At 42.5% G+C, this 22717-nt stretch overlaps 1 protein-coding gene across 1 annotated transcript in view; it reads left to right on the plus strand.

The window, feature by feature from the left end:
- LOC148183466 (ubiquitin-conjugating enzyme E2 R2) overlaps positions 1-22717 on the plus strand; it is a 214632-nt gene that overhangs the window by 126283 nt on the left and 65632 nt on the right. Inside the window, exon 2 of the mRNA XM_088061553.1 lies at positions 14067-14153. Coding sequence (XP_087917679.1) covers positions 14067-14153 — 87 coding nt within the window. The remainder of the gene's footprint in view (positions 1-14066; positions 14154-22717) is intronic.

The raw sequence follows: 22717 nt of genomic DNA on the forward strand, positions 1-22717 counted from the left end.
AGACACGGCCACGTGCCGCTGTCCTGGTTGCACTGATTCTGGCCACATGGTCCTGGGCACATGGCTGCTCCCAGTACAAGATGACGGTGGACACTCCTGGCTCCTAGCCACTCCTGGCCTCAGGGCCATCCCCAGCGTTGACCGCAGGGCCACTCCTGGCATTGGTTCCAGCTGCATGGCTGTTCCCAACGCCAATATAGCCCCTGGCTGGCATAGCCTGGCGGCGCCACTGGAAAAAGGACTGGTGGGCTCTGCCAGGAAGGGGCCCCAGCCGCCCACTGGGACGGGGCCCAGTGGACTCCCCAGTGAGGGGCTCGGCAGCATGCTCACCACCCTTCAGGGGGCAGAAAATCTCAGCTGGGTCACATGGGGCCAGCCCAGTCCAGCCCATCTGTGCAGACCACACAGGGCTGGTCTGACCAGCACTCAGTTACCTCTTCAAAAGCTGGAACCCAAGAGAGATTTCCAGGGTTTGCCCCTCTTTAAAATGTAAATCTCACAGAGGCAGACTCAGATTCTAAGTGATTTATTAGGTTGTCAATTCTCAGAGCTAGATAGCTATTTGTTTTTGCTAGGCACAGAAGAAGCTCTTAACAGCCCCTCCCAGAAAAATCATCCCCATGGGTGGCTTCTTCCTTCCTCACTGAATGTCAATTAATGCAAAACCAGCACAGAGAATGAATAAGTGAGTTCACTCTCTTAAGTCTGATGCAATATGCTGTGAAACAGACATGCTTTGGTCATGATTACTTGAATTTGAGCAACCTGAACTTGAGATACTACCTGGATAAATACAAAGTATATCATACTGTCCCATGCTCAACCATTCCATAGACATGCCAGTGTGCAAATCCGCTTCAAGGAAGTAAATTACTTATCCGGGTCATGAAAGGTCAAAATATAAGACTGAACAGGATGCTGAAGATGTTGTATACTAATGCAGTTCCCAGTAAAAGAGACAATCTTTTGGACCCTGGAGCCTGGCAAGTGGAAGCAGGTGCCCAGGATATCAATCTCATACATACATAACTAGAGGACTTACACACATGCTGTCAGAGATGTGAGTAATGTAACATGATACTTTGAATAAGCAGTCTCAAATATTCCTGCCACTGCTCCAGCAAAACTATTTGTAAATAGGAAGAGTTGGGAAATTGCTCTTTTGGAAGTGGGCACAGTTTCTAGAACAGTGTGGTGGGTTTTAACTCTAGCTAAAATCACTAGAATGCTTATTTATTTTTTGCTGTGAGATATGAATTAGGAGAAGGGTAAAACAGGCTTAAAACTTAAAAGAAATAAAGAAACTTTATTAACAAGATTACAAGAAATAAGAGACTAGAATAAAATTTCCAGAAACTTTTTTTCTTCTACTTAACTTTTTTTTTTTTTTTTAACTGACAATGTAGAGACAAAACTTGGGATGTTAAAGCAGTGCTAACTATACAATAGTTTTTCATCAGTTTCTGTAGGGAGAGGAGTTTTCTCTTGTCATTCTATGGAGAGTTCTCCACAAGAAACAGTTTTCTTATGGTTTTTCATTTTTATGACTGGCAGCCACCTGGGTGAAAACTCTGCCATTTCTTCTTATTTTTACACTACTCAGAGGTGTGTTCATGGGCCATGAACTCAAGGGGTATTATTTTAAGGATGAGTTGTTTAAAGGTAAAGGTTTTTTCTATATGTCTCCGTGATCATCTCTGGGAAGAGAGGTTTGCTTCTTCTCTCCCTGGGGCAAAGGGTCTTCATCAGCTCTCATCTCTCTCTCTCTGTTCAAGCGTCTCATGGGATCACAGCTATTCTACTATCTGCTTAGCTTCATTAATGGATATTTTTGCTCAGATCTATATTTTGAATACTTCATTCCCTCCAATACTCTTTCATGAAGTAGTTATTTTTCAGAACATTATTGTTTATGGCCCTACCAAAAGAATATTTCAGCTTATTAAAGCATCTCCTCATTCTTTTTCCATCTGATATTTGACTTTTTCTTTTACTAACCTTGATGTTTCATGTTGTTTTGTACGTGTCGATCGCTCCGACTTTTCTCTGGAGAGGGAATTAAAGTCTGCAGGTCTCATCTGTGCAGTGAAAGATTTAAATCTTGCCCAGGCTGTGCAAACAGTCATGGTGTCAGATTTCAGGCCGAGCTGATGCTTTCTCTCAGCTCAGCAGCCACTGGGAGAAAGCGGACGGTTTTCGGCCTGGAGCCGTCTGTGTGGGCCAAGGGGGGGGGTCAACAACCATCCACACCCCCCACACCCCCCCCCCCCCTCCGGGAAGAGCTTTGGCCACCCCACTGGAACGGAACCCAGAGGGCTTCCTGGGAGAAATTAGCACTGCAGCACAGCCTGGCCTGGCCTGGGTCCCGTAGTCTCCATCCCCCGCCCGGGAGCCACTGGGCTTCAGCCCAGCTCCCCCCCCAGACCACACAGGCCGTGGGGGAGTGGGCCATCTGCACCAGAGTTCTGTTACTTTTTAAGGCCGGAAAGAAAAAGACCCAAGTTCCTGGGCTTGGTTTTTAAAAGGTGGTATTCACAAAGGTGATCTTATTTTTCAGTGGTGCAAAATGCTGTCAATCTCAGAACTGGCCAGCTATTGGCCTGATCTCAGTAAGAGAAGAAACTCCCAGCATCATCTCTCAGAGAAATCACTTCCGTGGGTGTTTTCTACTTTTTTTCTCTAAATGCTAAACTACCGCAAACAGCTGCACTAGTTTTAGAGCTTTATCAATTCAGGTACCAGCATCCTCAGTTATATCTTCAGTAGGACTATTTCAAGTGCCAGCTTCTCCTCTAAAGCAGATTTAAGAGGAGATGTATGATTTGGAGTAAACTTTAGGTGCAATGTTGCCAAGTGTCTTTGGCTTCTTCAACAACTATTAGACACTAAAGGGAGACTTAGGTTTCACACAGTTCACAGAATCACAGAATCACTAGGTTGGAAGAGACCTTCAAGATCAAGTCCCACCCATGCCCTAACACCTCAACTAAACCACGGCACCAAGTATCACATGCAATCTTTATTTAAACACATCCAGGGATGGTGACTCCACCACCTCCCCAAGCAGACAATTCCAGTACTTTATCACTCTTTCAGTAAAAAACTTTTTCATAATATCCAACCTATATTTCCCTTGGTGAAGTTGAAGTTGTTATTCCTATTTTGTCCAAAAGAGGAAGTCAGCGTGTTTGTTCAGGTATCAATGAAAATGGAGTAATCTGTTTCTGCCTGAAAAATAGTCATACTGTCTAATCTCTCTGCATAACACACACCCAGTGAACCTGATTTCAAGCCATACAACTCATATAAAGTCTGTGGGCAACCACATGTTAGCCTAATGTAGGTGGGTGCTCTTGTAATCTGATTGTTTGCCTGAGCTCTGAGGGTTTTGACCTGAAGTTTTGGGAAAAAATTGCCAAAGTAACACTTCTGCATCTTAATGGTTTATACTAAGGAGTTCAGAAGTCTAGACCTGTGTGGAAATGCTCTTGCTTTGCCATTATCACCCTGGAATATATTGCTGAGGCAGTATCAGGATTTTGTGAGAGACACAGGATCACAGGGAGACATCTTCAAGCATGATTTTTTATTTTTCCTCTACAGTCTCATGAAGGAGTAAGTACGTCTTTACCTTATTCACCAGATGTTCATGGTCAGTGGTCACAAGACCACAGGTTACAGGGGTTTTTAAAGGTTAATTAGCCCATAAACTGCCACAAAATAATGTTTTTACTTTTACACCAATAGTTAATTATTTTGTTTTATACGTCTTTACCGCAGTGCAGACTTTCTTAGCCAATCATATGACACACAAAACTACATGTTATACCTTAAGCTTATTACCTTTCTAACTACTTCTATATCTTAACTCCAAAACCCCATAACTTTCCACTATTTAGCTTAATGTATTTCTATCTGCAAACTCTCATTCTTGCTTATGGCTTTAAATCTGAAAGCCTTTTCCAAGCTCTCAGGTTGAACTCCTTGTTTATTTTTATGTTTGAGCTTGAATTCACAAGATCTTGAGAACTTCCTGTGCTTGAGATTCCTACAAGGCAAGAAACAAACTTCTCTGTCAAACCATGGGCACTACAGGACTGACCTGTGCACCTACTGGCCCTGTGCTGGTGGGACTGTGCTTGGTTGTGCAACCAGGGAGATAAACAGCTTCAGGAGTGTTAAGGTAGCCTCTCTGCCTAAGGGAAACTTCTTATTCAACTTTCAGCCTTGTCCCCAGCAAGCTCTCCACACAAGAGCATTACAGCTGCCTTGTCTGAAGCTGGATGCTTCCTGAATCAAGCGCACTGATAATGCATGTTTCTAGCCAGAGCCAGAGTGGTTGTTGCATTGTTCAAACTAAGAACAATTAACTGGACAACACCATGGACCATCCTTGTAGTAAAATGCACTGCAAGAAAGAAATATCTTCTTTAACTGCTGAACTGATTGAGATCCTAAATGCATGGGCTGGTTCCAGCCCAGATCAGTGGGAGATAATGCCTAAGATTTTTTAGCTTTTTATATTTTTTATATATTTGTAGCTTTGTAGGTTGCTAAAGCATGACTGTAGCTTCTAGTATTTTTCCTTTCTTCCCTACATTTAGGAACAATAAGCTAACCTTCTAAACACATTCCTAAATATTGTTTAGTCATATTCCAAGAAGAGAACCAACTACAAAGATGTTCTGTTTTCCAACCAGAATCTGGACCAGACATAACAAAAGTGGGGCAAAATAAACATCTTAACTGCTTCCAGTGGGGAAGGACCCCAGGAATTATTACCTAACCAACTAACCTTTTAATTGGACAGTATATGATAGGTATACTAATTGACTAACATTATAAAAATTGTAGAATTACTATACCATGTGCAATTTTTGTCATAATGTGTACCTGAAAGCTTTCAGGTAAAGGTTTGCTTTTATATTCACTCTAACTTTGTTGGGAAGATCTATTTTCAAGGCATAAGAGGGGGCATGGCCAAGACATGTTATTTGATAGAACCTTATGTCATTTCCTGGGGTGGGAGAGGGTCTATCTGCCATTGTTTTTCATTGTCCTGGGCTTGGTGAGCTTTTTGCATGCAAATCATCCTTTCTTTGTATGTTTTTGTCATTAGTATTGTTGCTATTACTGTTTGTTTTCTTATCTCATTGCTGTTCCCAGTAAATTGTTTTTATCTCAATCCATGATTTTCACCTTTTGTGCCTCCAGTTTTCAACTACATCCCTGGAGTGGGAAGGGGGAAGGGAAGTTGGGAGGAGCAAGAGAATGGCATCTGGTTTGGGAGAGTCTCAGTGGGGGCACTGAATCGGGGAGTACAATTCCTAAATCACAATGAAGCTGACTTCTGCAGGCTAATTCAATCTCTAGATGAATAGCACTGCCATGAGAAGTTATTGTCATGAAGGCTAGCACCTCCAGTCTGAATTGCTAGATTATCAAAGGGAGGCAATATTAAAAAAAACATCCTTCTGAGTAATGTTAGAAGAAAATTGTTTGGTTTCCAGGCACTGCTTGTTCAGAACAGCTTTATTTACTTGGATACCTTGAGAGATGGCCCAGGCAACAGGAATGTGAATGTATGAGATCATAAGAGCTTGAATGCAAACCAGCTTAACAGGGCTGTACTAAATCCCTCCCTTATTCAGCTCAACTCTGTCTTCATGTCTATTGTTAGTCCTGATTTCAGATCTAAGGAGCAACAAGACTCATATGTGGGTGAAAGCACTTCCTTTAAAGGTATAATTGCAACTTTGACTTTGATATTGCAGGCTTACTGCTTTGGTTTGGGTTGAGTGACTTAACGTCCCAGCTTTATGAACATAGCTACATGAACAGTGTCATGGTTTAACCCCAGCCAGCAACCAAACCCTATGCAGCCACTTGCTCCCTCCCCCACCAGTGGGATCAGGGAGAGAACTGAAGGGGTAAAAGTGAGAAAACTCATGAGTTGAGATAAAGACAGTTAAATAGGTAAAGCAAAAGCTGCACACTCAAGCAAAGCAAACCAAGGAACTTGTTCACTGCTTCGCATGGGCAGTCAGGTGTTCAGCCATCCCCAGGAAATCAGGGGTCTGTCACATGTAATGGTGACTTGTGAAGACAAATGCCATCACTCCAAATGTCCTCCCCCTTCTCTTTCTTCCCCCATCTTATATACTTAGCATGATGCCATTTGGTCTGAAATATCCCTTTGGTCTGTTGGGGTCACCTGCCCCAACTGTGTCCCCTCACAGATTCTTGTGCACTGGCAGGGTGGTGTGAGAAGCAAAAAGTCCTTGGCTCTGTGCAAGACCTGCTCAGCAATAACAAAAAAACATCTCTATATTATCAACACTGTGTTCAGCACAAATCCAAAATATACTAGCCCATATTAGCCACTGTGAAGAAAATTAACTCTATCCTAGCCAAAACCAGCACAACAGAAAAATATTTAATAACAACTTACTGTTCAAAGAAGTTTTGGTAAATGGAAAAAAATTATATGAGAAGAGTCTTCCTTGGAAGTGACAGCTTTTAGTAATGCCCCAGGTAACTAAATTAGGAAGTGTATACAAGATGTGATTAGTGTGAAACAAGAATGGGCTTCTGCTTGTCAAACCAGTCTCTGTGTAAGTTAACCTCGCTTCTTGACTCATCTTTGCCCCACTGACTTGTGGCTCTATTTTATTTCTTGCTTAGAACCTTCACATCCTTTCTATGAGACCTAGTTCACTCTTCAAATTCAGGTCTTTGATTTAAATTCCTTATTTAACAGTTCAGATAATATAAGGGTTTGCTGCTGTTAGTGTTCATATGTCCACTGCAGCATCAAGGGAGTTTTCAGGACTCACAAGATTTAATTTATCTGGTCATTCATCTTCTAATTTGGATCAGAGATGTGGTCCTAATTTTCTAAAAGCACAATGAATGTCAATAAATATTGTTATGGAGCTGCTGGGAAATGAACCCAGAACTGGGACTAAATCACCAGGTAGGTGCCCAGCTCTGGCACAATAAATTACTTTGGACCTAAGTCATTATAGCTGAAACTGAAATAACAATGTTGGTTATACATTCATTTTTACTTTGTCAAATAGTCAATGACAGTGTGACTAACTATAATGCTGCTTTGCAGGTTCTGAAGCTGCACAATATCAAGGTGCTTTAAACCTACCTCATTGATGTAAGAAACAGGCTGTTAGTACTTACTGAATGTTTTTTCTGGCACATAATATTTAATACTGCATGCACTAATCCAGGCTTAATGTGGAAGAGGAGCATCCATTAGGTGAATTGTATGCCTGATGCACTAGAAGCATTAAAGGGAAGTTTTTGGGATGAGATATTAACACTTAACTCAATAGTGGCCTGTAGTTCCTGTTATTTTTGGTTTTCTTGTGTGTTAAATGTGTGGTGTAGTTAGCAGCATGCTGTCAGGAGCCATCATAAGGCATGCAGCTATGGGAAGTGACGATGTGCACAGTGAGGAACCTGGTTATGTCTGTTACAAAGAAAGATGAGGAAGCCTTGTGCTGTCTGCAAGTGCTGTAACTCTTACCAGAGCAGAGTGGGTGATCTGTAGGAGACTTTGGTGGTATCTGTACAGAGTCAGTAGGAACTTGTTTGTGGGCTGGCTGTAGCAGATCGTTTCGAAAAAGCACAAAATACTTTAAAAACTCAAATGCTTCATTCATACCTGAACTTAAATATAGTTTTCAAAGGATGTTCAGTTTCACTGATGCTGTGTTTTCATAGGGCTTGCATTAAGCTTGTAATGTTTTAAAATGAAAATGATATTTAACTGGTGCTTCCAGAAATGCTGAGCAGCTGCAGTTTTGCTGCTGGTGCTCCTGATTTCCTCACATCAGGTCAGTTGTGATGCTGGTGGCTTTCCAGGAAATGTGTGCTTCTTCCCCCAGTGGCCTCTCTGCAGTGGGAAGATAAAATGGATTCACTGTTCCTACCCTTGCTGCCTAAAAATTTGGGATCTAAGTTTTGTTAACTTGAGAAGAGTAGAAGAAATCAGTGTTGGACTATAGAAGTGTCATATATAGCTAAACTGGAATAACTACTGAATTTCTTGACAGCTGAAGCTAGGATGTAGTCCTGCCTGTGTTAGTGCTCCCTGCTGAGAGGGAGATGATATTAATATATGTGTCAAGTTACTGTAGTAGTTATTCATAGTGACTGAATCAGGATTTAATTCAGTGGTTGGTTGATTCAAAGGAGTCTACTCCACAGTAACGTACTGTAAAGTAAAGCACACCTTTATTGGCCCGGCCGGGGAGAGCATGCAGCATGCAGGGGTTAACAGAACACCTCCGTGTGCATGTCTACTGTGCTCATCTTACAGAGGTTATTTATACATTTACAAGTTTAGCATCTGCCCTTATTTAGTTCATTTATCTAAAAGTTAGTCTTAAGGGTTGGGGTCTTACATAAGTTATGGTTTCCTTATCTTAGGGTTACAAACACTGTGCGCTATTCTTATCTAATACATTCATCACACCTATTTTGCTAATACACAATTTTACTATTGCACACTTTGTTGCTATATTAGTTATACTTCATCTATAATTGTGCATTATGTTCCTATTCTCTATTACATATAAAAACTACATTTTTCTGCCCTTTGTAACAGCTCTCCCATTTGTCATTAAAACATCAGTTAGCATGCTTCTTCCTTCTTATCACTTAGCTCACAAGGACTAAGCCCTTGTTCTGCAGAAAAGCAGTTAGTCAGACACATTAGCTCACATTCCTTTTTCTTATCATTTTAGTCCACTTGGGTTTGTTTTTTTCAAAAGCAGTTAGGCTTAGGCTAGCATCTAGCATTCTCTTATCATCATAGCCCCTTCCAGGGCTAGGCTTCTTGTCTTGCAAAAGCAGCTTGTTCTGCAGAAGCTAAACACTTATATTAATCCATACTTTATATTAAGGTGCTTATGTTAAAGGAGTCCTGTGTTTCATATGTTAAAGGAGTCCTGTGTTTCAGGTAGAAACATTCAGGTTTGTATTTTCAGTCAAATAGCATGGTATCTAGTAAGACTTTTATTTTTCTGACATATATAAATTTCACTATGTCTGTGCTCTATCCAAAAAGAAGAAAAATAGCAAACCTGAAGTACAGACACTAATAAGGATGCTAGGAAATAAGGCAGTAAAAGAGGAAACAGTGACTGTCCTGGTAGCAATATTCTTAAAATAGGTGTCATAGTGTAACTTAGAAGTTGAAGTTCTTGTGCAGTAGCTGTAAATGCCTATAAAGGACTGAATCTTCCAGGATGATCTATTTGTCACCAAATATCCGAAATATCGGAATCAGACTCTCCAACACTAAAATTGTATTGAAGAAGGCATCACTTATTCAGGCTTGAGGTGCATGCAGGGGATTCTAATCTAATGTGGACACGTGATTCTACAACAAGGTTAGTTATATACAGTCCCTACATGCATAATACAATTTACCAATTATCAAATCCCACCCCATGTTCACAGAGATTCGGTCTTTTGTCTATCACTGCATTCTTGGGCCAGATGTCATCTTTTTATCTCCCAGCTGTCCTTGCTGGAAGCAGCTTTCACAGGCCTTGTTTCTCTGCTAAAAGTTTCACAAGCACAGTAAAAATTGAATTAACCCTTTTGCATCATGTTGAGTATAACATCAGGGGAAATTATTCTTTTTCTAGGGACTATAAGCATGATAGTTATAAACTGGGGAAGGGGGGAGCAGGTTGATGAGTGTCATCTCTAAATCCTTGCTTACTGAGTGTGTTCAGTGGTGTCAAAGAGCTATGGTGAGCAGGCAGCTAAAATCAGGACACCAAAATAAGATTTCTTCAGTTTAAGCTCAGCTAGAGGAGTTAAACATGAAGTGAACGCAGTAATGGTTGGGTACTTATAGCTAGAGGACTGAGTTGCATCTTTATTCCTAAATTAGTTTGTCTCACTGTAACTGACCTAACAAGCTGCCCTAAAACTCTGACACTCTGTCGTGGTTTTAAAGCAGTAACTAAAAAAATTACTAGAAAACTTACTTATTTCTTGCTGTGAGATATGGATTAGAACAAAAGCAAAACAGGTTTAAAACTTAAAAGGAATAAAGAAAGTTTATTAACAAAACTACAAGAATAAGAAGACCAGAATAAACCTCCAGAAAACCCCTTTATCCCCCACTACCCAACCATTCCCTTGTTCACATGACAACATAGAGACAAAAAAACTTTGGAACTTTGGTGTTTAAAGCAGTCCTAATTCCTGCTAGAGTATTTTCATCACCCTTTGTAGAGAAACAGAAGTCTTCTTTTGCTAATCTATGGAGTTTCTCACAAGAAAACTATTTCTGTTATAGCTTTCTATTTTTCTGATGCCAGCTGCCTGGAAATCCTGTCATCAGTTCACTACTATTTCACATCACTCTGAGGTGTGTATGGGTCAATGAGTCTAGGGATGTCATTTCTAAGGATGAGTTATTCAAAGGCAAAAATTCTCTTCATCTGTCTCTGTGAGCTTCCCTGGAAACAGAAGTTTTCTCTTTGCCTCTACACCGGCCCCAAATCTTCAACTATTACTTCTCCCCCTCTGTTCCAGCACTTCACTGTATCACAATTACTCTACTTTTTGCTCAAAATCTACATTTTGAACACTCCATTCCTCCCTATATACTCTGTCATGAATTAAAGTTTTTTCAGAACACTATTGTCCATCTCCATAGCTTTAACAGAAAAATATTTCAGCTTATAAAGCATTTCCTAATTCTCTCTTCCCCATCTAAAACTTAACTCTTTTCTTCACGGTCTTTGATGGTTTTATGATGTCTTCTTCATGTTGATTTTCTCTCTCTCTCTCTCTCTGGGAAACTGTAAGTCTCATCCAGGTAGTAAAAGACTTAAAGTATTGGAAAGCTGCAGATGTTCATGGTGTCAGGTTTCAGTTCAGCTGCAAACCAAGCCAGGCCGGCCAGCTCCGTTTCTTCCCCCCCCCCCCCCCCGCGGCCTTGTCTGGCCTGGAGGTGGGGGGGGGGGGATTGGAGGCCGAGACAGAGCCTGTTACCTCTTCAGAAGCCGGAAACCAAAGAGATCAAGAGAGCCCTGGCTTTACATCTTAAGGTGGTGTTCACAAGTTGATCTCACTTCTGAATAGTTAAAACTGCTGCCAATTCTCAGAAATGACCGATAATTGGTTAATTGGTCAGGGGAAAGGACTCCCATCAGCCTCCAGCAGCTTCAGCTTCCTTAGCTCCCAAAGCTATCTTAAAGGTAAAGTCACCCTATGACATACTAGTATCTAGTAGCCTGGCTGAATTAAGCTCAGATAGCTGATTTGCCTTACATCAGTGAAATTGTGTGATGTAAATGGTTCTGTGAGTTACTGCTTTATTTTAAATAAAGAAATAAATTTATTGCCTAATTTGGTCTTTTTGTCTCAACATAGAATTGAGCTTTTTAGTGAAAAAACTGACTTGTAATCATGGCTGCTGCAGCATCTTTTTTTTTTTTTTTTTTGTTCACCTAGAAGCTATACCTGTGTAGAAGACACAGGTTCTGCTAAGAAAACTTAGTTAGCTCAGCTCTGAGTTTTGTTGTCTCTTCCATTTTTCATCTCAGTCCTTGGGTTGTTTTATTATGTGTTAGATCTCATGAAACTGCAGGTAAGCACAGGAATGGGCTTTCCTGGGAAAACCCGGGTGGTCTGGAGGAGTCTGCAGCTTACACAATGCAAGCACTTGAGCTGAAGTGAATGTGTTCTGCCCTGGGTAAATCTCTGCTCTGCTCCTATTGTAGGGTGGCATGTAGAGCTAGTCATGTCCTTGCTTCTGTAGCCATAGCCGCTCTCTTCTGTGGTGGTGTGGTGACAAGAGGCATTCGTTTGCTGCTCTTGGAGCCATGCCATCTGTGTAACTGACCTTGAACTGTGGGCTAGGATTGTTTATGCTGATCATAAATCTTTTGGTTGTGAGGGTGCTGTGGCAAATGACTGAGACAAGGACTCAGTGCTACTGTAACATACCCACATAGAGTCAGTATCATGAGCAGGCATGTACAGACTGTAAAGCCACATGAGCTTCTGAATTTGTTTCATAAAGTGAACAGAAAAACTTTTTCCTGTGTATCTGGCACTCTGGCCTCATAAACTTTGGATTGCAAGGCAAAAGTATATGCCAGTCTAAGTAAAACAGTAGCCAGGTTCTCAATGGCTCTAATCCAATCTGTTTGCCTGCTCCTGTTTCTGGGAATAAAACTTCCCATAGCTTGTCCTGTTGAACAAGATCAGCACCCTGCAGCCAAGTTGTATGGTTAGGTGTTTAAGTGGATGAGGGTGACCCAGGATTCTGCCCTCATTGTATGTAACCTGCTTTTGGGGTCTCTTTGTATTCTCAGTTGATTGTGAGCCTAGCTGTGGTGCAGGTACCAGGAGATGCTTCTCTGGAGATGGCACATTAGACTGGTGGGACTTTTTTGGTGGGTTGAGCAGTGCCAAGGGAAGGATCTGTGCTCCACAATGCAGAAAGTGGTCTGAGTCCTCCTTTGAGGGGAGCATTTTTGGCGTTAATCAGTCCAGATACAGCTTGCTTTCCTACTGGCTGGCTCTTCTGACTGCTGTGAATGGCAGAACAGCACAAGGAAGTTAATATTCAGTGTCTGGGATCTCTGCAGTCTTCCCACAACTGACTTGGCTCTGAGAGTCTTACTCCACATCTGCCTTCTAACCTCAGAGGCACTGGAAGGTAATTTTGCTGTCATTGCCCATTAATATTTGGTTCATCAAGTTATGCTGATTTATTAAACAAACGGATGGTATTCAGACTTGGAAAATGCTTTTGGTGGCAAGAAATGTAGTATTAGGAACACAAGTAGATGGACCAGTGTCCCAGTTTGAGACAAATTTAGGAGGAAACGTCCCAAAAGGGTGTCTTCTCTGAAGAAGACAGATTTCAGCAACCCCTCCCCCACACAAGGTTAGAAAAAAATTCCCTTGGATAAAGTGGGAAAAAGAAGTTTATTTAACAAGCAGGGTGCTCACAGGCATTAATAGGATGAATAATGTGAAATAATAAAACCTCTCACTGCTCTGAAGAGATGGTAAATTCAGAGCTCTTCTTCTGTGGCTCAGAGAGTCTTTCTGTGGGTGCGACTCGGCTCGCTCTCTCTCTCTCTCTCTCTCCCCGGCGCTGGGATGCAGCATTCCGGGCCAGTGCGGTGCGGGAGGGGGCCCCAGGTGATGGTGTTCCGGACTGGAGAAAAGCTGAACAGTTCCAGAAGAAGAAGAAGAAGCCACAGTCCCAGGAAAACTTTTTTGCCTTAGCTACTAGAAAAACTAGCTAAAAGAAAAAAAAAATTCTCTGCCTCTCTTCACTGCTGCAGGGCCAAGAGCTGGAAGAAAAACTGACACCCTTATCTCTGTTTTTAAACACAAGCAGCAAAAGGAATTTCCATCCCCCCCCTTCTCTCTTCAAGCTTGCTTAAAGGCACAGGACTTATATCTGGCATAAAGCAGACAGTAGGGGATACAATACAGCATCATAAAGTCACCCTAGGACAACCAGTTTAACTTGCACAAGAAAGGCAAAAAAATCCCAACCCTTTAGATCTCAATTGAACAGGTATTTAATAATTTTTAATTTTTTTCCCACACAGAAAAAGCAATTAAAAACCTTTGCACTGGCAAATGTAGAATAGGTCTTTTCACCTTAGAAAGTGTTTTTATCCTGCAAGTGTTTTAAACCTAGCAAGAGTGCAATTATATCTTAAGTTCTAGATTTTCAAATCTAGTTTATCCTGCTGAACAACAGTTGTTGGATAGTACTGCTTAAAATTGGAACTTGGTAAATGCCTTATGGCCTGTTTTATGAGTGTTACCAGCCCAAGTAAGGCCTGGTGTTTAGATTTTTCTTGTTCAGTTAGTATTTTCCTCATAAGAAATTGTGTAGAGTTATACTGTGGGTCCACATGGGCACTGATATATAAATCAAACTATTTAATGGACTTAATGGAAATTTTTTTCCATGTTTTCACTGCAATGATTGATTGTTGGTCTCTTTGTTCTATTTCATAATTAAAATATTTTGCTTTATTTTCCAGGCTCACATTAAATTTCCTATTGACTATCCATATTCACCACCTACCTTCAGATTCCTGACCAAAATGTGGCACCCCAACATTTATGAGGTAAAGTGTTTTTTAAGCTAATATTTTTTTTTCTCACCTATGTGAAAAGGTTTCCTATGTCCTTTAATTTCTGGAAGTATTGAAGGTACAAACATCTCTAGCTATAACTAAAGTCATTAGCTGTTTGTGTTTAAATGTCAGCTTCATGGTTGCAGAGTTAAATCTAAATGTTGTAAGAAATGCTGTCTCTGTAGGCAGGGATGGAGCTTTGCTCATACCAGCAAGTGTAGCAAGCAGCTCCAGCTAAAGCATCATGTCATTAGTGTTGGCAGTTTTAGGGGATTCTTTGATCCCCTAAATGGTGTGTGGAGTCTTGCTGTACTGGGATATTTAGAGAACTAGTTGTTTGCACACCTTTCAAGTACATTTTTAATTTGAGTATATCCTACAAAAGTGTGTGAGGAGACAAGAAATGTTGGGGGAAAGTCTCCTGCAGCAGTCAGCCTATGATAAAGGAGTTTGGACTTGGGGTGCTCCAGCTGCAGAAAGAACCAGAGCTGTGCCAAAATTTCCCTCCACTCCCAGCCCTGAGAATTCTTCCAGCTAGCTGCAGTCCACCCAGGGTGGAGAGGGAAAAACGGCGAGGACAAAGATAAGATGAAGGAGGCTCTCTCTTCCCAGGACAGTGTCTCAGTTTTAATCCAAACGATTCCAGGGCAGAAAGAGACAAACAGGGCTGGTGGGAGATTTTGAGCAGAGGGAAAGGGGATGGGGGGAAGGCAGGTTACAGGCAAAGGGGAGAAACCGAAGGGGAGGAGTGAGTGGAAAGGGACCAACACACCACAGACTCAGAGGGAGAGCAACAGGAATAAACCATTTCTCGTAACATAATGCAATACAACATCTCACCCTTTTTAATTATATAAAATTAAAAGAAATGCATTGGGCTTATTCTGATACAGAACATGAGTTTATCCACCACTCATGATTGGCGGGCAGGTTAGATTGTTTTCAGTCCATTAGTTCTATGTGGTTGACTTCTGAGGAAATAGGGATTAAACTGCTGAGGGCTTTTAAAATCAAGCTACATATAATCCCGAATGCTAACACTATTAGGAACAAAAAAAAAAACAACATGAATGTTTTAACTATCGAAGTCCACCACCCCGTGAGTCCCCAGCCCTTGAACAGCTCACTAAACCTGTCCTCAGATTCTTGTTTCACTTGTCCAATCAAGCTCTTCATCTCTTGGAGGGCTACGTGGACATTGGGAGCTTTCGAGGTTAGGTTTAGGCAACAAAGTCCTTCAAATTCCTGGTATTCGTGTGCAAGCAGCAGCAGAAGGAAGTCTATGGCCGCTCGGTTTTGGAGCATGGCCTGCCTGGTGATCTCCTCGTCTTCTAGGAGGGAGCTGAGGGCAGTGGATGTTAAGTTTGCCTGTTTGACCACCCAGCAATCTAGGTATCCTAACTCACCTAGTGCTTTGGCAGCTGCAACCCATGGAAGAAATATGGATGCAGCAATTCTTTTTGATTTTGCCCAATGAAAAATTTCAGAATCACAGTTTGGGTCCAAATTATCAGTGCTTCTTTTATGAAATTTTCTAGTAAAATTGTTTTTCTGAACCCATTTGGTAATTTGGGTTTGGTTGGGTGCTAACAGGGACAATCGCCCTATGGTACATGGCCCTTCTAGAAGCCGAGATGGGATTCCTGCCCATGCCCTGTCTCCGCAAATTAGGAATAAACCTTTAGGGAGATTTTTTGGATGTGAGCGGAGAGGTTCATCTGCTGTAGCGTGACTTAGAATATCACACCATCTTTTGGCTGTGAATTCTTCCCGAAATTGTAATATGTTGTTAAAGGCTCTAGTGTCAGACAATGAGTTGTAAGTGAAGTGAACACAATAAGGTGCTGGGGAGGAACCCAATAGCTCTAATTCTTGGGGTTCCTTATCTGCTTTGGGCAGCTTTGGTATCCATTCCTCCACAGGGTTCCTAATCATTACAGCCCACCGCCTATGATTTTCACATGGTCAGATGCTGTGTGATTTGGGACCCGTGTTGTTGCTGTTGGACACGAAATAAGTCACACGGATGCAGCTCAAGATATGATGAAGGAAAGAGTGTGCTTTATTTCTTCTCTCACAATTTATAGGTTTCTGACCACAGCCAGGGATTGGATAGTCAGGATAGCACCTTTCCAACCGCAGTGGCCGTGAGAGATGTCCATCAAGAGACGTGTAACAGAAGGAATGTACACATATCTATGTTTATAGTTACTGTCCTGGGAAAGTTCTTTAGAAACTATGTCAACAAGCTCCAAAGCTGAGTTTTCAGGGCAACACTGTTAGGCATAGGAATGTCAAAGCTGGCTGGAAATTCTCCAGCCTGCAATGGAATCCCTACCAGGCAGGTGGACATAGGGTCCTTTGCTGCTGCAGTGGATAGGCAGATATTTTCTTGCTGGAGTGTCTGTGCCAGGGTCACCCAGATGTTCTGGTGTGGATGAGGGACAATACAGGCAGCTGTCAGACTGCTCAGCACAAGCAGGATGACAGCTGGGGTAGGGCTCATCATGGGGTTGAGTGGGAGGTAGATTTTCTCTAAAAGAAAAATAAACTTTTTTAAAGCATAATCACATTCAGTGGGTGTAGGTCAGAGAGTGACCAGAGGCCAGGAAGGTTTCTTCTTGCTCTTTCCGGAGGCATCTTCTTTTGGAAGTAACTGCCACTTGTCTTCCATCTCCTTCTGCTGGAGCTGGGTTTTTGGGAACAAAAGGCTTTACCCACTTTTGGGGTATCCATTTGGGGCCTGCAGGGGTGGACACACACGTGTAGCCACACCCCCAGGTAACAAGTTCATAGTGGCCCTTGGTCTGACAGGTTTCTGGGTCCCTGATTAAGACTGGTGGATGCTGTGACAACTTAAATAGATCACCACTGTTAAAATGCCAAACCACCGGGGGACTCATGTTTTCAAATGAACAGTTCAGGAAATTGATGGTAAACATGGCTTTGCAAAGCTTTTGTTGTGCTGGCATCCACACTGTCCCACTGCCCTGCCTGGCTAGGACTTGTTTGAGTGTCTGGTGGGTACACTCAATTGAATCAAGCCCCCCAGAGTGGCCCAGCTTAGCTCAGTGATGAGGTTTCTCTTCACTCTGGTTTTCAGCCAGTACCAGTTGGATTTGTGGGTCTCTAAGTTACTTCTGGAAGTCAAGTCTGTCAAACGAGCAAAGAAATAAGGGGTGGAATCTCTCCCTGGGTTGCATTCCACAGTTTATTTCTGTGAAGGGGAATCCAGAGGGTGAGAGACAAAGGATTTGGGGTCGGGGGTTTCTTTTTACAGGGTTTTTCGGAGGGAGGGAACATCAGAGAGAGAACCAATTATTTTTCTCAGCTAGCACAATTACAAACTTTTTGCAAATCAAGGTTACTGTTATAAATGCAAAGGCAAATTTGGGTTAAATAAAAAAACAATTTATTATAAAACAATTTTTATAATAAAAATAAACAATGAGGAAAAACCACAATAAAACAAACAGCGCAGCGCTGGGTGGACAGGGGTCTATGCCCAAAGGTATAGGTGTTCCCAAATCCACGAAGGAGGGTAGACTGTCCGGGGTTTTTATAGGGATTTTGTGCCTTGAGGCCAAATTCCAGGCAGGCACCATTCACCAAGGGTCCTTGATTGTTGTATGAATTGATTTCCTGGCGTTGGAGAATAGAGTCAAATAGACGTCCGGACAGAGTCTCCTCATATGTAAAGCAGTTCTGGGTGTTTCTTGATTTCATTGTGGTTCAGGCCATCTGGATGGGATGGTTGGATCCGGGTTGGAGCTGATGGATATCTCGGCTGGACTTTTTCCCTTTGTCTACCTGATTGCTTCCCCCAACGGTGGCCTGCAAGGCGGGGTGTTCAGGTCCGGTGATGAGTATCTCGTCGGAGCCTTTCCCTGTCAGCCTGATGGTTCATGTCCTGTCCATTCTTTTCCGTTGATGGGCGCCGAGCCTGTCCCTGTCAGCCTGATGGTCCATGTCCTGTCCATTCTTTTCCGTTGATGGGCGCCGGCTAGGGTCGTTATCTTTTGAGTGGGAATTCGCGACTAGATCTGGGAAGGACTTGTGGGCCACACTGTACTTTATATTTTATATTATTATTGTTACATACATTTATTTAGATTTCTACGAATTTTTACAAGTTCATTTATCACAGTCCCGCGCCTAATAATCCATTACATTAAAAATTCGTGTTATTTCATCCAATTCTGCAGGGGAAGGACTATAATTTTCACTCACATTCATTTTCTTCCCAGTCCGTTAACGAATTCTCACCATATGCTCGTGCCAGGTTATGTCTATTTTCAAAATTCTTTAAGGCCTTCATCGCGTTTTTGTTTTCCTTTTCCTCCTCTAATTTCATTAGTTTAGAGAGGGAAGTAGGTCTCCCTTGTGCCTTCTCAGGATCGATTGGAAGGGTGGCAATCTGCATTCCTTGCACAACAGAGTGAATTAGTCTGATGAAGCAAGGAATTAAGCAGGGAAGGAAAATGATTCCGGCAACTGAACAAGTTATGAAAAATACTAGCTTCTTCCACCAAGCCCCTTGCCCGAATATCTGGTCCCACCAGGAGGCTTGTAGGATTGAATTCCATTTTTGGACTGGTACATGCGCTACTTTTTTTATTTCAGCAGCCAATCCTTTTATTGTTTCTCCGTAATCGTCTATTTCCATACAACACTCGGATTCGTTGTATCTGCCACACACTCCTCCCTCCTCGGCTAGCAGATAATCGAGAGCTAGTCTGTTTTGATACACAAAAGCTCTCATTTGTGAATGTTGTTTGGCTAGGAGTTCTAGGGCTTCTGAAGTGTGGTTGGAAACTATTTCTACCACTGCTTGCAACCTGATAAGTCTGTTGAGGAGATAAATGGGGGTTCTGTAACCCCAGCTGCCATCATTTGCCCAAGTAGCGGGCCCGTAATATTGAATGATTCTTTCGGCAGGCCATTCTTCCTCGTTCCACTTCTGGTTGCCTCCCGCTATTGGTAGTTTCCGTTTTAATTCCCTCCTTTGTCTGTTTAATGTCTCAAAGAGAGGGGCTCCCAATGATTTACTCTCTGTTTTAGGTAGAGTAAAGAAAAAGGGCCGAATTATTCCAAGTGTGCAGGATCCTTTCCATTTTCTAGGTAGCTCGCTGTATGCCTTTTTTCCACATATCCAATATATGCCATCAGGAGCTTCCCAACCCTTGTTCAACTTTGCCAGATCATCCCAATATTCTTTCAGTCTTATTAGCTCATGGAAGGGATTGGCCCCAGAGTTTTTGTACCAGCAAAGTCCAATTATTTCCATCCATTCACAGTTATTCCCCCGGGAGCGACTCCAATAGCCCGCGGGTGGTTCAGGTTGCCAGGTTTTCGTTTTGCTGTCCGAATTCACCGTGAGTGTGCTTACACACGGGGTATAGCCTACTAAATCAGTGAATTCTTTTCCTTCTCTGCTAATGCAGATAGTACCGATTATTCTTTGGTCTATAACCCATCCCTCTGGTCTTTGTATTGTTTTTGATATTTTAGGGCCTTCTCATTTTAGAAGTTGCTCTGGGGTTAGTCCCTCTCCCTTCCAAGGCTACTTTTCAGCCGATTTTAAACCGCCACAGATCTAACAGTTAGATAGACCTAATTCTGTGGCTATTTCTTGTATTAGATCTATGAAAAGGTTCTGGTTGGGGGTTGGCAATCCCCAATTGCTGTATTGTTTCTCTAATTGCTCATAGTGCTCACTAAGAGAGTTAAGCCTCTCTTGTTCTAGCCTCTTTTTCCGAGCTTCCACTTCTCGCCTCTTTAACTCTAGGGTTAGTTGTTTTATTTTGTTTTCAGGGTCCACCCCTTCCTCATCCCTGGAGAAGCAGAACACTTGGTCGAATTGCAAACATACTCGGTCATCACCACTTTTTAACAAATCAAGAATTATCGGTTCATTATTAAAAAAAGCTTTCTCTTCATGTTTTAAATTTCTACCTTCCCAATATACTTTCCCTCCCATGGTACACATTTTTAAGTTTGCTTTATTGTAACATAAGGGGTTAACCTTATAATATGCCAAGAAGGTGGATTGTCTTTTTCCTCCTATCCAGACAGTTTTGTTACATTGACTGCAGATTGGAATTGGAGGGAGCATTCCCACTTCTCTCCTATACCTGAAATGGGAAGCTTCAGTCTTTCTTTTCATAGGATTTTTAGACTGCCCGTCCTTAAGACTTGCCTTTGAGTGATAACACCAGACCTCCCCCTGTAGTTCACAGAGATTATACTGAGTGCCGTTGGATAAACAAAACCCCCTTTGTTGTTCTGGAGGACAGTCAATTATTCGTCCGGCCTCTGTGGCAGTCTGGCACCGCTCACACTTCCCTAGGGGATGATCCCCCAGAGGCACCTCGGGGCTCATTCCCTTGGTCAAGCACATGGCTAGATTCAGGACTATCAGGATTCTCCACCGGTGTATCCCTCTGCCTTGCCCTTCGCTCGTATAAAAATATACGGCGGGGATTACCATCTTCCCGGCAGCAAGGATATTCTTCAGGGGCCCTTGTAGTCTTTATGGCGTACCTTCTTTTGAAGGCAGCCCACCGAGACGACTTAATCGTGTCTGTCCTGCACGGTACTTTTACTGTCTTTCGGCACTCGATTTCTAAAGCCTCTGCCTTGGAGTCTAGCTTCCCTCTTATCCCTTTTTGAAAGAGTAGGAACCACTCAGGAGAGTCGAGTTCCAACAACCCCGCCCTGGTGGCAAGTATTAAGAGAGGGCTAGTCAAATCCTGTTCCTTTTCTAGACACTTTGTACACAATCCCTTAGGTTTGTACCCTCCCCAACAGTGGGTTACCCAAATTTGGTTACAATAGGCGCACTTAAAATGTATAAACGGAAAACAATCACACTCAGGGTTGATACAACTTATCTGGTCGTCACTGGTCATTTGTGGTGACGCTGAAGTCTAATTTTTAGTTCTCCCGGAGGGGTGGTGACTTTTCACTTGGAGGTGTCGTATTCCTTTACTTTTTTTTTACCCGAGATGAGTGCGTCCAACCTCTTTCTGCGGTCCGGACAGCTGTGTCTGTGGTTAGGAGAACCAGGAAAGGTCCTTCCCAATGGGGGGTGAGGGGAAGCTCCTTCCACGCTTTGACAAGGACTTTATCCCCAGGCTGTATCTGGTGTATTGCGAATCCCAGAGTGGCGCTTTGGGGGATCAGTCCTCGTTTTCGCAGTTCCTGTAAATTTTTGTTGATAGCAATGAGATATGGTTGTATTTGCACATCCTCCACTTGAGGGTGTCCTACTGGCATTCCATGTTTGTATGGCATCCCGTACAACATTTCAAAAGGGGACAGACCCGTTTCAGAATGGGGCATTGTTCTAATATTTAGTAAAGCAAGGGGGAGACACTTAATCCATGACATTTTCGTCTCTATCATGAGTTTAGACAATTGGGATTTAAGTGTCTGGTTCATTCTTTCCACCTGCCCGGAACTCTGAGGATGCCAGGGAGTGTGGTATTGCCACCTAATACCCAGAGCTTCTGAAATTTGTTTTATAATTTTTGAAGTGAAATGAGTTCCTTGATCCGAATCAATACAGTCCACTATCCCATACCTAGGGATGATTTCTTCCAATAAAATTTTTGATACTGTTTGGGCCGTAGCCCTTGCCCTGGGAAAGGCTTCTACCCAGTGCGTTAGTTTGTCAACTATTACTAATAAGAATTTATATCTACCGATTTTTGGTAATTCGGTGAAGTCCACCTGGATCCTCTCAAATGGTCTGTATGAGAGAGGCCGCCCTCCCCAAACAGTTTGTTTGGAGTTGGATTTATTCACTTTTTGGCAAACCACACACTCCTGTACCTCTTGTTTGGCAATTTCAAAAATCCCCTTGCATCCGAAAAATTTCAGGAACTGATCAGCCAGTGCCCGAGTTCCCAAATGGGTCTGTTTGTGTAGTCTTTGTAATACTCTCCTTGCCACTCCCCTCGGGATTAGTTCCCTCCCATCAGGTAACCACCATTTTCCTTGTTTCATGACTCCCCCTATTTTCTTGAATTCTTCAATCTCCCTCTCTGAAGGGAGCATGGGGATTTCAGGTGATTCCTCCGGAGTCACCTCGGGAATACTTACGGTAAGCAGAGCTGCTCGTTTTGCCTCTTTATCGGCTAGGTTGTTACCTCGGGTTTGAAACTGCAACCCTGTCTGGTGTCCTTTTACATGGACAACTGATATTTCTCTCGGCTCCCGGACTGCCTCTAGAATCTGTCGGATTATTTCCCCATGAATTAGGTCTTTTCTTTTGGTATTTATCAGACCCCTCTCTTCCCAAATTTTTCCAAAAGTGTGTACCACACCGAAAGCATACCGTGAATCTGTGTATATGGTCCCTTTCTTTCCTTTTAACCTCCGGAGGGCTCTTAGGAGAGCATAGAGCTCGCAAGCTTGTGCAGACCAACTTGCTTTCAAAGGACCAGATTCTACAACTTCCCCAGATGCACCATTTATTATCGCATATCCCGATTTTCTTTTTCCCTCAATAATTTTCGAGGATCCATCTACAAACCACTTCTCTCCCCCTT

The sequence above is a fragment of the Pseudopodoces humilis genome, chromosome 12, assembly GCF_049639895.1.
Source record: "Pseudopodoces humilis isolate 2021_Gansu_Grassland_sample_001 chromosome 12, ASM4963989v1, whole genome shotgun sequence".
NCBI classification, from domain to species: Eukaryota; Metazoa; Chordata; class Aves; order Passeriformes; family Paridae; genus Pseudopodoces; species Pseudopodoces humilis.